The 15241-nt window shown below is 39.0% G+C and overlaps 1 protein-coding gene across 1 annotated transcript in view; it reads left to right on the top strand.

Moving 5' to 3' along the window:
• The window catches only part of SLC7A11 (solute carrier family 7 member 11), an 83919-nt gene that overhangs the window by 58753 nt on the left and 9925 nt on the right, over positions 1–15241 (top strand). Inside the window, exons 8-11 of the mRNA XM_007999807.3 lie at positions 85–188; positions 998–1094; positions 2598–2747; positions 4327–4504. Coding sequence (XP_007997998.1) covers positions 85–188; positions 998–1094; positions 2598–2747; positions 4327–4504 — 529 coding nt within the window. The remainder of the gene's footprint in view (positions 1–84; positions 189–997; positions 1095–2597; positions 2748–4326; positions 4505–15241) is intronic.

Below are 15241 nucleotides of genomic sequence, written 5' to 3'. Positions count from 1 at the left end.
CATAGAGCAAGTTTGGCCTAAATTGTTTCATTTTATTCCACTTTCTGGCAAGGCATTAATTTGCTTCGTTCTTTCTTTCACTAGACCTTTTCTGAGCGGCTACTGGGAAATTTCTCATTAGCAGTTCCGATCTTTGTTGCCCTCTCCTGCTTTGGCTCCATGAATGGTGGTGTGTTTGCTGTCTCCAGGTGAGTGAGTTCATGTATTTCCAGAAACACATTTCTGTTTTTGAGATTGGATGTGATAAGGATAACTTTAAAAAGAAAAGAAATAGTGCCTCCAAACCTGTTGTTTTTAAAGGGACATGCAAGATTGAAATGGTCCAAGTATCAACAGCATGTTTTATTCTGTCCATTAGAGGGCACTGCTTGCCTATTAATAGCTTATTTGGAAGCCTGACATGTGGCTTTTTTAAAAATAGTATTTCCACAGAGTCTAACAATGGCATTTTATTTCTGGTGATATAATTTTCTGTTTCTCTGAAGATGCCAAGAAAAAAGTAAAGTAAGAGACATCAGAAATCACCACCCCTACCATCTGTATTTCCTTTGTTTAGTTTGATGCTAAAGTCTTTTTCTTTTAATATAAGATTAAAACCCGATCAGATAAATGTGAATGCTACATACATGTGTGTGTACCTGTGGATGTGCATGTGCGTGTGTTTGTTGAGTTGGATGGACAACACACATATAAATACCAGGAATTTAGAACTAGATCTCCCATCAGCTATTCATATGTAGAGAGCACTATGCCGAATCAGATATTGCTATTCTTTCTCTTTAAAGAATAATATAATGTTGGCAGATTTTGTAAAATTCAAATTTAGATTTCCTATGATGTTTCTTCACCTTATTTGAAAAGTGAACTTAGGCAATCACCTGAGAAATGCCTGACCATTTGGTATGAAAAAGATGCAAGTTTTCTCTGGGATTTCTGGATTTTCCCTTTGAAATGATCAATCATACAGTCAACTCCACCCACATTTCTCTCCCATCAGGTTATTCTATGTTGCGTCTCGAGAGGGTCACCTTCCAGAAATCCTCTCCATGATTCATGTCCGCAAGCACACTCCTCTGCCAGCTGTTATTGTTTTGGTAATGCATATTAACAAGTGTATCTAGATATAACCTTGAATAATAGATAAGCAAAAAGGAATTCCAACCAGACATTAGATAGTACTTTACTTTCTCATTCATTGCTAATGTATGTCATGGTGGAGTTTGGGAGGCAGGATATCTTCCATCTCTTCCCTTTACTCCGTGTTTCTGATGCCCATTTGATGCTTTGGGGCAAAAATCACATCACCTCTCTTTCGTCTTTGCAAAAATGTGTAAGGTCTAAGGAAAATGATTAGCTTGGTTCCTCTCATCGACATAGCACCTCACAGAAAAGAATGTAGAGTATTAAGTCCCAACTACTTAAGGAAAGTAGAGCAAAAAGCTACAGCCCAAAAAGTACCCAGATGTACCATCTAGGCACCTTATCATGAAATGCACACAAAATTATTGAAAGAATTGATAAAATCCTAGACAGTGCCATTATTCATTTGAGACATTTGAGAGCAAATAATGTCTTTTATCCTACAGGATAAAATAAAAGCACCATGAGGTAAATTTGAGTTGTAAAATTCTTTATGTAGAGCAAAGTGTTGTGAAATGTGAGCTACAAAAGACTGTATAAGGTGTAAAAGTCCTCAAATACCCATTGGCAATGTTATATTCATTTTTACTGGTGCTTTCGTAACATTTCTCTCAACTGGAATCTGTTGTCAGGAGCACCATAGAATGCACTGAACATTTTTTTTGCATGCATTTAATTTGTTTCAGAACGTTTCCTTGAAATTTCTTTTAAAAGTATGTGTACCCTCTGTGCAGAATCTGGACTTTAACGTCACTTGTGGGAACAGAATGTATTATTCCGTGAAGAGGGCTTTCATTTTAAGCCTCTGCTATCAGTCGTGCTGTCCTTGGCATGTGCAGCTGCAGAGACTTGCTAAGCTGATCTCTGTGCTTCATTCTTCTCCGTGGTCTTGAGGGTCACACACAACAAGCACACCAGGAGAGTAAATGTGGAGGAAAAAAGTTCAATGTTTTGCAATCAACAGCCAACAGAATCACCCATGAGTGTCTGTATTTCCTGGGTGTGGATAGCCAAGAGCTCATCAGAGCATTTGCAGAGCTTTCTGTAAATCTTCCAGTTGGGTCTTTTTTACTGTTTATTATTGGTTATTTACTAATCATCTCAATCTTTGAGTCTTTCAATTTTGAGTCATTGAGTACCCTTTCTTTTACTCTTTGAAAACATATTATCTTCTCTCAAATGCAAAAGGAACTAAAAACAAAACACAACATTCATACAGAATTCCACTTGAATAAAGTATAATGGCCATATCACTCTCATACTGTTACTGGTGTGTAAATGGATTAAGACAGCAGATTATAGGAAAAAGATTAGTCAAATCCAGGTTTTAACTATAATGATAATTTATTGGTATAAATAATTATTTGAAAATGGTCATAATGCCTAGTGAGGTTTCTGTTGTTAATCATCTGTGCTTTCACTGAATTCACCAAGCTTGCTTCCCTTTCCCCCCTCAGCACCCTTTGACAATGATAATGCTCTTCTCTGGAGACCTCGACAGTCTTTTGAATTTCCTCAGTTTTGCCAGGTGGCTTTTTATTGGGCTGGCAGTTGCTGGGCTGATTTATCTTCGATACAAATGCCCAGATATGCATCGTCCTTTCAAGGTAACCTCAGCAATCTTGATGGGTTTACATAAATCTTTCTCCTAATACCTAGTCCTCCCTTTGTCATAACTTACTGATGGGCAGGTTGGGCTGGGGGCAGCATCTGTGGAATAAAAATGTTTAACTCTTGCAGGCAGTGCTTTCCTGTTGGATTTATTTTAAGTTGGAAAAAAATAGTGCATCCAATTTTTTATGTGACATGCTGAACTTTGTATGTCACATTTTTGAAAAATGACGGTATGAATGAATGTTTGGTATGTTGATTTTTCATGAATGTGTTCAATGACCTGATACACTCAAAGTATGGGCTACTTCTGTCTGTCTGTATGCTGGAGTTGTGGACAGCTGTGGTGAGAAGGAGTAAGGGAGATACTTCGTTAATGCCAATTCCAAAAAGGAATTTGCCTTTACAAAATAGGCATTTTAAGTACTTAAATGTTGTGATTTGTTACATTGCTCTTTCTCTATATTATATACTCTAAAAGGAATAGAAATGTAAAGTATACAGGGAAAGAGAAGATCTATGAGTTTACCACTTAATACCTATTTCCCATAAGTAAGCATTTCTGTTTTGGAGGACTGGAGAAGAAGCTTGTCATCTTCTTCAGACTTGACTCACAGATTGATTTGACCTCATCATTTATTTGTTTTTAAGAAATGGCATAGATAATGTTGTCAGTCATGTTGTCAGGATTTGTTTCTAATAATATTCATTGCCTAATGCTGGCGGCATCTTTATTAGCGGTTGAATAGGAGTTGGCTTGTTTTCTTCCTGTCAGTTCTTATTGTGAATCTCAACAGAAAATCAATATGCACTGGAAGACTTTAACATGTAACAAGCAGTCGGTGCTCTTGACTCCACATTAAAGTGGGTTCTAATTATAATTATCAAAGAGCCAGTCTTTTAAAATCAAAACCATAATCATCATGGCATTTAACTAGTAAAATAATTCCAACAGAACATCTCTAATAAAATATCCTTTTTTGTCCTTAGATTTTGTTCTATCCAAAGAATTAAAAACAATTTAAGTTGAATTACATTTAAGACATTTAAGGGAGTACATTTAATGTTTTTTTTTTTTTTTTTTCTGAGATGGAGTCTGGCTCTGTCACCCAGGCTGGAGTGCAGTGGCGCCATCTCCACTCACTGCAAGCTCCACCTCCCGGGTTCACGCCATTCTCCTGCCTCAGCCTCCCAAGTAGCTGGGACTACAGGCCCCTGCCACCATGCCCGGCTAATTTTTTTATTTTTATTTTTATTTTTAGTAGAGACAGGGTTTCACCGTGTTAGCCAGGATGGTCTCGATCTCCTGACCTCGTGATCCACCCGCCTCGGCCTCCCAAAGTGCTGGGATTACAGGCGTGAGCCACTGCACCCGGCCGGGAGTACATGTAATACATTATCTGTGCACCATGAAAGAGACTTTGCTGTTAAGGTAAGGCACGTTGGTGCCTATCACCTGGTCGCATGACTACAGCATATCACTAAAGTATATGTTATGACTGACATGCTCATCTCAAACCCAACTTCTGTTGCTTGAACATGTTTGAAGTGACTTTTTTGTGTTTTGTGTTCCAGGTTCCACTGTTCATCCCAGCTTTGTTTTCCTTCACATGCCTCTTCATGGTTGCCCTTTCCCTCTATTCGGACCCATTTAGTACAGGGATTGGCTTTATCATCACTCTGACTGGAGTGCCTGCATATTATCTCTTTATTATATGGGACAAGAAACCCAAGTGGTTTAGAATAATGTCAGGTAAGAATTTTAAATACTTTCAGGACATTGTGCAACACCATGTAGAAAACCCATAAAGGTGTACATACATAATATACTTAACATTTAAAAATGTAAGTGGCATAATTGATGATTTGAGAACATTATGGCGTTTTAATTGGAACTACTTTTTGGCAGGAAGGACATTTAGGGTACAGCCATTGAATCCTTTCAGGATATTAGTTTGGGCTTCCTTAATCACTTCTTAGGAGAAACAGTTTTGTTTTAGATGAAATTTTATCAGTAGTTCTCTAAACGACCTAATCTCTCTTTGAATCCCTTACTAACCTAATTATTTTCCTTCTGGGTTGAATGCAGTTTGGTGATTCTATATCATAACATGTAACTTGATGAGTGACATAAGATTTGTTGGGGAGTTAGGCAGTGGCCTGCAAATGCCTTAAACATTATGACTGTGCAGTACCCTAAAAGGAAGGGTGCCTCATGAAGGATTATAATAACAAGAACAAAGAAGAGAACAATAGCAGCTTCCACATGTGTGTGCACGTGTATGACTTCATTTAATTCTTTTTTTAAAATTTTACTTTAAGTTATGGAATATATGTGCAGAATGTGCAGGTTTGTTACATAGGTATACATGTGCTATGGTGGGAGTGTAAATTAGTTCAACCATTGTGGAAAACAGTGTGGCAATTCTTCAAGGATCTAGAACCAGAAGTATCATTTGGCCCAGTAATCCCATTACTGGGTATATACCCAATGGATTATAAATCATTCTACTATAAAGACACATGCACACGTATGTTTATTGCAGCACTATTTATGATAGCAAAAACTTGGAACCAACCCAAATGCCCATCAATGATAGACTGGATAAGGAAAATGTGGCACATGTATACCGTAGAATACTATGCAGCCATAAAAAACAATGAGTTAATATCCTTTGCAGGGACATAGATGAAGCTGGAAGCCATTATTCTCAGCAAACTAACACAGGAACAGAAAACCAAACACCACATGTTCTCACTCATAAGTGTGAGTTGAACAGTGAGAACACATGGACACAGGGAGGGGAACAAGACTTTATTTAATTCTTATAATATCCTACTGAGGTAGGAAAAATTATTATCCCCATTTAATAGGCTTTGAATTATAGCATGAGAGAATTCAGGTCACTTGTTCCAAGTCATACAGATATAAAGTAGAGTAGCTGAAAGTCAAACTCAGGCAGTTTTATATTTTAGGAGAGTCACCCTGGGGGTTGAGAGGATGGATTAAGATAGGTTGGGGCTGAAGACAGAATATCGACTTTGGTGGTTACTGCAGCAATCCTGTTGAGAATTGAGGGGGGTTCTGAAGATAGGCAGTATCAGCAGGGTCTGAGAGAAAGTGAAATATACTAAAAGGAAAAACCAGCAAGACTTGGTGACCAGTTAAATTGGGGGAGGAGAAAACATAGTAGATCATTAGGTAGGAAGCGTGCTTATGAATAACCTGTGTTGAAAGCTTGTCTGTCTGTCAGAGGCTCTCCTGAATCCTTTCCCCTACATGATCATCTCAAGCAATCCTCAACAAGGTTGATGGGTAAGGTGTTGTTATTCCCAAGTCCAGATGAGAAAACCAGGGCTCAGAAAAATGGATAATTTATTTTTGAGTGTACATATTTTAAACCATAGAACTAGGAATTGAACCCACATCTGCTGGACTTCTAAGTTCATGCTCTTTCTAGACTGGATCCCTTGTGGAAGGGAGGGGGGCAGGTAGGTCACAAATATAGCCAGAAGGGCAGATCTATTCTCGCTGGTGAATTTGGTGAGTTTAGAACATAGCTTTCATACTTTTTCTTTGTTTTAATTTACTTACTTTACCATAATTAATTTTTTAAATTCCAGTTAAAAGGTTAGGGAGATTTCTGGTTAAATTATTAATAAATAATGGCAGTGTTACTAGAAAACAAACAACCAAAACCCTTGATATGCATATTGAATCTCTAGTGTGCTATGCAGACTCATTGAGAAGTCAGTCTTTTTTTTTTTTTTTTTTTAAATTTATTTGTTATTATTAAACTTCAAGTTGTAGGGTACATGTGCACAACGTGCAGGTTTGCTACATATGTATACTTGTGCCATGTTGGTGTGCTGCACCCATCAACTCGTCATTTACATCAGGTATAACTCCCAATGCAATCCCTCCCCCCTCCCCCCTCCCCATGATAGACCCCAGTGTGTGATGTTCCCCTTCCCGAGTCCAAGTGATCTCATTGTTCAGTTCCCACCTACGAGTGAGAACATGCGGTGTTTGGTTTTCTGTTCTTGTGATAGTTTGCTAAGAATGATGGTTTCCAGCTGCATCCATGTCCCTACAAAGGGCACAAACTCATCCTTTTTTATGGCTGCATAGTATTCCATGGTGTATATGTGCCACATTTTCTTAATCCAATCTATCACTGATGGACATTTGGGTTGATTCCAAGTCTTTGCTATTGTGAATAGTGCTGCAATAAACATACGTGTGCATGTGTCCTTATAGCAGCCTAATTTATAATCCTTTGGGTATATACCCAGTAATGGGATGGCTGGGTCATATGGTACATCTAGTTCTAGATCCTTGAGGAATCGCCATACTGTTTTCCATAATGGTTGAACTAGTTTACAATCCCACCAACAGTGTAAAAGTGTTCCTATTTCTCCACATCCTCTCCAGCACCTGTTGTTTCCTGACTTTTTAATGATCGCCATTCTAACTGGTGTGAGATGGTATCTCATTGTGGTTTTGATTTGCATTTCTTTGATGGCCAGTGATGATGAGCATTTTTTCATGTGTCTGTTGGCTGTATGAATGTCTTCTTTTGAGAAATGTCTGTTCATATCCTTTGCCCACTTTTGGATGGGGTTGTTTGTTTTTTTCTTGTAAATTTGTTTGAGTTCTTTGTAGGTTCTGGATATTAGCCCTTTGTCAGATGAGTAGATTGCAAAAATTTTCTCCCATTCTGTAGGTTGCCTGCTCACTCTGATGGTAGTTTCTTTTGCTGTGCAGAAGCTCTTTAGTTTGATGAGATCCCATTTGTCAATTTTGGCTTTTGCTGCCGTTGCTTTTGGTGTTTTAGACATGAAGTCTTTGCCCATGCCTATGTCCTGAATGGTACTACCTAGGTTTTCCTCTAGGATTTTTATGGTATTAGGTCTAACATTTAAGTCTCTAATCCATCTTGAATTAATTTTCGTATAAGGAGTAAGGAAAGGATCCAGTTTCAGCTTTCTACTTATGGCTAGCCAGTTTTCCCAGCACCATTTATTAAATAGGGAATCCTTTCCCCATTTCTTGTTTCTCTCAGGTTTGTCAAAGATCAGATGGCTGTAGATGTGTGGTATTATTTCTGAGGACTCTGTTCTGTTCCATTGGTCTATATCTCTGTTTTGGTACCAGTACCATGCTGTTTTGGTTACTGTAGCCTTGTAGTATAGTTTGAAGTCAGGTAGCGTGATGCCTCCAGCTTTGTTCTTTTGACTTAGGATTGTCTTGGAGATGCGGGCTCTTTTTTGGTTCCATATGAACTTTAAAGCAGTTTTTTCCAATTCTGTGAAGAAGCTCATTGGTAGCTTGATGGGGATGGCATTGAATCTATAAATTACCTTGGGCAGTATGGCCATTTTCACGATATTGATTCTTCCTATCCATGAGCATGGTATGTTCTTCCATTTGTTTGTGTCCTCTTTGATTTCACTGAGCAGTGGTTTGTAGTTCTCCTTGAAGAGGTCCTTTACATCCCTTGTAAGTTGGATTCCTAGGTATTTTATTCTCTTTGAAGCAATTGTGAATGGAAGTTCATTCCTGATTTGGCTCTCTGTTTGACTGTCACTGGTGTATAAGAATGCTTGTGATTTTTGCACATTAATTTTGTATCCTGAGACTTTGCTGAAGTTGCTGATCAGCTTAAGGAGATTTTGGGCTGAGACAATAGGGTTTTCTAAATATACAATCATGTCGTCTGCAAACAGGGACAATTTGACTTCTTCTTTTCCTAACTGAATCCCCTTGATTTCTTTCTCTTGCCTGATTGCCCTAGCCAGAACTTCCAACACTATGTTGAATAGGAGTGGTGAGAGAGGGCATCCCTGTCTTGTGCCAGTTTTCAAAGGGAATTTTTCCAGTTTTTGCCCATTCAGTATGATATTGGCTGTGGGTTTGTCATAAATAGCTCTTATTATTTTGAGGTACGTTCCATCAATACCGAATTTACTGAGCGTTTTTAGCATGAAGGGCTGTTGAATTTTGTCAAAAGCCTTTTCTGCATCTATTGAGATAATGATGTGGTTCTTGTCTTTGGTTCTGTTTATATGCTGGATTATGTTTATTGATTTGCGAATGTTGAACCAGCCTTGCATCCCAGGGATGAAGCCCACTTGATCATGGTGGATAAGCTTTTTGATGTGCTGCTGAAGCTCACAGCAGCTCAAGGAAACCTGCCTGTCTCTGTAGACTCCACCTCTGGGGACAGGGCACAGTAAATAATACAAACGCAGCAGCTCTGCAGACGCAAACGACTCTGTCTGACAGCTTTGAAGAGAGCAGTGGATCTCCCAACACGGAGGTTGAGATCTGAGAAGGGACAGACTCCCTGCTCAAGTGGGTCCCTGACCTCCGAGTAGCCTAACTGGGAGACATCCCCCACTAGGGGCAGTCTGACACACCACACCTCACAGGGTGGAGTACACCCCTGAGAGGAAGCTTCCAAAGCAAGAATCAGACAGGTACACTCGCTGTTCAGAAATATTCTATCTTCTGCAGCCTCTGCTGCTGATACCCAGGCAAACAGGGTCTGGAGTGGACCTCAAGCAATCTCCTACAGCTACAACCTACAGCTGAGGATCCTGACTGTTAGAAGGAAAGCTATCAAACAGGAAGGACACCTACACCAAAACCCCATCAGTACATCACCATCATCAAAGACCAGAGGCAGATAAAACCACAAAGATGGGGAAAAAGCAGGGCAGAAAAGCTGGAAATTCAAAAAATAAGAGTGCATCTCCCCCGGCAAAGGAGCGCAGCTCATCGCCAGCAACGGATCAAAGCTGGACGGAGAATGACTTCGACGAGATGAGAGAAGAAGGCTTCAGTCCATCAAATTTCTCAGAGCTAAAGGAGGAATTACGTACCCAGCGCAAAGAAACTAAAAATCTTGAAAAAAAAGTGGAAGAATTGATGGCTAGAGTAATTAATGCAGAGAAGCTCACAAACGAAATGAAAGAGACGAAAACCATGGCACGAGAAATACGTGACAAATGCACAAGCTTCAGTAACCGTCTCGATCAACTGGAAGAAAGAATGTCAGCGATGGAAGATCAAATGAATGAAATGAAGCGAGAAGAGAAACCAAAAGAAAAAAGAAGAAAGAGAAATGAACAAAGCCTGCAAGAAGTATGGGATTATGTAAAAAGACCAAATCTACGTCTGATTGGGGTGCCTGAAAGTGAGGGGGAAAATGGAACCAAGTTGGAAAACACTCTTCAGGATATCATCCAGGAGAACTTCCCCAACCTAATAGGGCAGGCCAACATTCAAATCCAGGAAATACAGAGAACGCCACAAAGATACTCCTCGAGAAGAGCAACTCCAAGACACATAATTGCCAGATTCACCAAAGTTGAAATGAAGGAAAAAATCTTAAGGGCAGCCAGAGAGAAAGGTCGGGTTACTCACAAAGGGAAGCCCATCAGACTAACAGCAGATCTCTCGGCAGAAACTCTTCAAGCCAGAAGAGAGTGGGGGCCAATATTCAACATTCTTAAAGAAAAGAATTTTAAACCCAGAATTTTATATCCAGCCAAACTTAGTTTCATAAGTGAAGGAGAAATAAAATCCTTTACAGATAAGCAAATGCTTAGAGATTTTGTCACCACTAGGCCTGCCTTACAAGAGACCCTGAAGGAAGCACTAAACATGGAAAGGAACAACTGGTACCAGCCATTGCAAAAACATGCCAAAATGTAAAGACCATCAAGGCTAGGACGAGCAAAATAACCAGTTAATATCATAATGGCAGGATCAAGTTCACACATAACAATCTTAACCTTAAATGTAAATGGACTAAATGCTCCAATTAAAAGACACAGACTGGCAAACTGGATAAAGAGTCAAGATCCATCAGTCTGCTGTATTCAGGAGACCCATCTCACACGCAGAGACATACATAGGCTCAAAATAAAGGGATGGAGGAAGATTTACCAAGCAAATGGAGAACACAAAAAAGCAGGGGTTGCAATACTAGTCTCTGATAAAACAGACTTTAAACCATCAAAGATCAAAAGAGACAAAGAAGGCCATTACATAATGGTAAAGGGATCAATTCAACAGGAAGAGCTAACTATCCTAAATATATATGCACCCAATACAGGAGCACCCAGATTCATAAAGCAAGTCCTTAGAGACTTACAAAGAGACTTAGACTCCCATACAATAATAATGGGAGACTTCAACACTCCACTGTCAACATTAGACAGATCAACGAGACAGAAAGTTAACAAGGATATCCAGGAATTGAACTCATCTCTGCAGCAAGCAGACCTAATAGACATCTATAGAACTCTCCACCCCAAATCAACAGAATATACATTCTTCTCAGCACCACATCGTACTTACTCCAAAATTGACCACGTAATTGGAAGTAAAGCACTCCTCAGCAAATGTACAAGAACAGAAATTATAACAAACTGTCTCTCAGACCACAGTGCAATCAAATTAGAACTCAGGACTAAGAAACTCAATCAAAACCGCTCAACTACATGGAAACTGAACAACCTGCTCCTGAATGACTACTGGGTACATAACGAAATGAAGGCAGAAATAAAGATGTTCTTTGAAACCAATGAGAACAAAGATACAACATACCAGAATCTCTGGGACACATTTAAAGCAGTGTGTAGAGGGAAATTTATAGCACTAAATGCCCACAAGAGAAAGCAGGAAAGATCTAAAATTGACACTCTAACATCGCAATTAAAAGAACTAGAGAAGCAAGAGCAAACACATTCGAAAGCTAGCAGAAGGCAAGAAATAACTAAGATCAGAGCAGAACTGAAGGAGATAGAGACACAAAAAACCCTCCAAAAAATCAATGAATCCAGGAGTTGGTTTTTTGAAAAGATCAACAAAATTGACAGACCACTAGCAAGACTAATAAAGAAGAAAAGAGAGAAGAATCAAATCGACGCAATTAAAAATGATAAAGGGGATATCACCACCGACCCCACAGAAATACAAACTACCATCAGAGAATACTATAAACACCTCTACGCAAATAAACTGGAAAATCTAGAAGAAATGGATAATTTCCTGGACACTTACACTCTTCCAAGACTAAACCAGGAAGAAGTTGAATCCCTGAATAGACCAATAGTAGGCTCTGAAATTGAGGCAATAATTAATAGCCTACCAACCAAAAAAAGTCCAGGACCAGATGGATTCACAGCTGAATTCTACCAGAGGTACAAGGAGGAGCTGGTACCATTCCTTCTGAAACTATTCCAATCAATAGAAAAAGAGGGAATCCTCCCTAACTCATTTTATGAGGCCAACATCATCCTGATACCAAAGCCTGGCAGAGACACAACAAAAAAAGAGAATTTTAGACCAATATCCCTGATGAACATCGATGCAAAAATCCTCAATAAAATACTGGCAAACCGGATTGAGAAGTCAGTCTTTTAAAGCAGTTTTGTTAATACCTTTTATTAGCATTCAATTGGAATTTTGCATCTTTAGATCTTATACTACTATTTATATCTGTATTTCGTTTCCCCAAAGAAATGTTACTATACAAATGAGGTGCTTTATGGCTGACACAGGCGCACTGATTGCCTTAACTGAGTATTTAATCTCTATTTCTTCTCAGATCACACTAGTTTTCTGTGGAATGTTTTTAAGTTCTCTTTGTTCTAAACACTAAAGATAGAGCCTATTCGGAAGGAAAAGGGATCTTACTAAATACCATTTACCATTAGGATTGCTTTATTCATTGCTAACATTTAGGACAGATTAGCACTCATTGCTGTGAGATCTATGTCTGTCTCCCATACTAACTGAGATAGTTAAAACCCCTGAGCAGCACAGAAAATTAACAGAATTGAGGAAGAAAGAGCTGGTGGTCCTAGAGTTAGACTAGAATGAGAGGGAGTGTGATTAAAGAGGAAAGCCATTGTTCCATCCCACTTTAGCAGGCATTTTGTTTCTCCTGTTTGGAGTCAGCCAACTCTAATAGTCCTTTCCTCTTGCTAACAAACACGTGTGTACTTTGCATTATTTCTTTGTCAGTTCATCCCAACAAGCAGTTTTCATGCTTGATCCCTCATTGATGTCTTTTGGTGTTCATGTAATTTTAAAGTTTTTTCCTATTTTTCTGTCTCTAATGATGTTTTGAACATTTCCAAGGCCTCCAAATTTAGTGTTAGCCATTTGTGAAACTAGCAGCAATGGAGTAGTCCCATAATAGTTATTTGGTTCTCAAAAATGCCATTAAGTCTTACCAGGGAGCATGGCAATTCTGCTTTTAAACTGCGATCATTGTAACTCTTTATCTTTATAGCTGCCTTGAAAGTGAGTAGCAAAAAGCAATAGTCCTCCGTAATTTTGTTTGATTTTTCTCTGAGGCAGCATTCTTGTAGTAAAATAAAGAAAATTCATAATATTTATTGCTGCAATAGGAAGTATTTTCTTAGCCTTTGGCCAAAACAAAACACTCACACACAGACACACAAACAACAGAATCCTGAGGCAGTGCCCTGACCCTTCTCTCAACTACTCTATGATCTTTTTGTTAGAGAGAAACTCAGTGTGAACTTAGAGACCAAGAGCCTGTGCTTGGAGCAGTTTTTTCAATGATTTAATATCATGTCCTTTCATTTGGTAAAATTCCATAACCTTTATATTATCATTTATTTTTACCCTGATAATGCATGAATAGATTAGCTCTGTGAAAATGATAGTCTATCAAAATACATTTTACCTAGGTTGTTTCCATGAAAAATGAGAGGTAACCAAATAGCACTCAGAAAATGGTGAAAGGCTGCTGAGAACTGACAGCCAGGGAATGTTCAGAATCCGAGGAGCTGAGATTTTCAGAGATTTGATAAATCTCTCCAGCCACAGGATGCCAGTATTGAACCACTTTTTGTTTGATAGCATTTCTAGGGAGAAAAGAAAACATGCTCTTAAGGGAATGGTGAGATACACAGAAAGCTTTTTTCTGCCATCTGTGACAGAGTGGTTTATTCTTCTGGTGGGTTAGTTATATTATTTATTTACTTACAGAAACACAAGCTTCTCACGTGAGGAAAAAGGGGCAGATACCCCAATGACATATGCAAATACACAAAGATAGCAAGACCTGGCAAACCTGGGCCAGGGCTCACAGCAGCTGTTTTACTTGGCTGTCTCTATTTATCAGCCATACCTTGTCACGGGGTTGAGTAGGGTGACTGGAAGTGGGTCCCTCTGGCTCAGGGAGAGAGATAGAGGACAGTCTTATTTAAACAAAATCTTTAATTACAAAAATCAGATTGGGAAACACCAGCAGAATGACTGTAATGCATCTTTGTGGACAGCGAGTTTGCAACTTGAGAGTCCTAAAAGCATATGCTGCATACAGTCAGTCAAGATAACTTCATTTATGTTAAGTCACTGAAAGCGGAATAATGCATTTAACAGACTGTTCGCAAATACTGTGGTGTGATATGCAAATTAATTAAGCTTCCCTGCATTTCTTAGGGGTCCAAACTATCTTTATTGTAAGGATAAAATGAGATCATGCTTGTGAAAATATTTGTAGCCTTAAAAAAATACTATTATACTTATGAACACTTCCAGAAAAAAAAATAGACTTGTGCTACATCAAAAATGTAGGCAATTTTTGCTGTAGTTCCCATGCTGGTACCAGGTATGGTTGGGTAAATCAAATTTTTCAGGGCCAGTTGTTGTTTCAAATTATTTCAAGAATAACACTGAACATGAAAGGTAAAGCTAAAAATACTACAACTGTTATTTGGTCCTGTACCTTACAGTTACTGAAAACACCAAATGCAGACTCATTAACACATCTTTATTTAAAGAAAGAGTACCATGGGTTGATTATCCTTAAAGCTGAAAGACTGTTTTTGAACATGGATGTAGACATGGCAGTTGAATGCCACATGCTCTGCAGCTTTCCCAGGCATGCAGGAAGCTTCCTTAAAGACATACTTGACTCTCTTGAGCACCGCTGTCTGGTCCACTGCTGTAAGATAAATCTAGAAGGAAAAGTTGGTGTGACTCCAACAGGTACTCATGGTTAAAATCAATTACTCTGTAGAAGCCTTCATTACAATGAAAGTCATTCATATCCTGAGATTCCAAGAGAGATCACATAAGCAAGATACATTGGATATTGTCAACGGGGCTGACTGAACACAAAGGAAGAGGAAAGATAGCAGAAAGTGTGCAAAACCAGAGTAGAGATTCTATGACCATGTGCTACTGAATAATGGACCCAAACCAACCTTTTAGGAAGGAGAATGACACATTAGGGAAGCAGCAGGATCTAAGTTGCTCCTCATTTGTCTGAATGGAGGCATGTTATGACATGCGGAAGCAAGATGTCTAAGATAGCAGACATCTGGGGATCCCTGAATATAGAGAGACACTTTTGGAAAAGGTTTTCGTGTTGGGTGTGGAGGGCAGTCATGGAGATTAGTTCAGGAGGCTATGGGCAGGATCTCTTTAGGGAGG

The sequence above is a fragment of the Chlorocebus sabaeus genome, chromosome 7, assembly GCF_047675955.1.
Source record: "Chlorocebus sabaeus isolate Y175 chromosome 7, mChlSab1.0.hap1, whole genome shotgun sequence".
Taxonomy (NCBI): Eukaryota; Metazoa; Chordata; class Mammalia; order Primates; family Cercopithecidae; genus Chlorocebus; species Chlorocebus sabaeus.
This window is presented reverse-complemented; position numbering and strand designations above follow the sequence as displayed.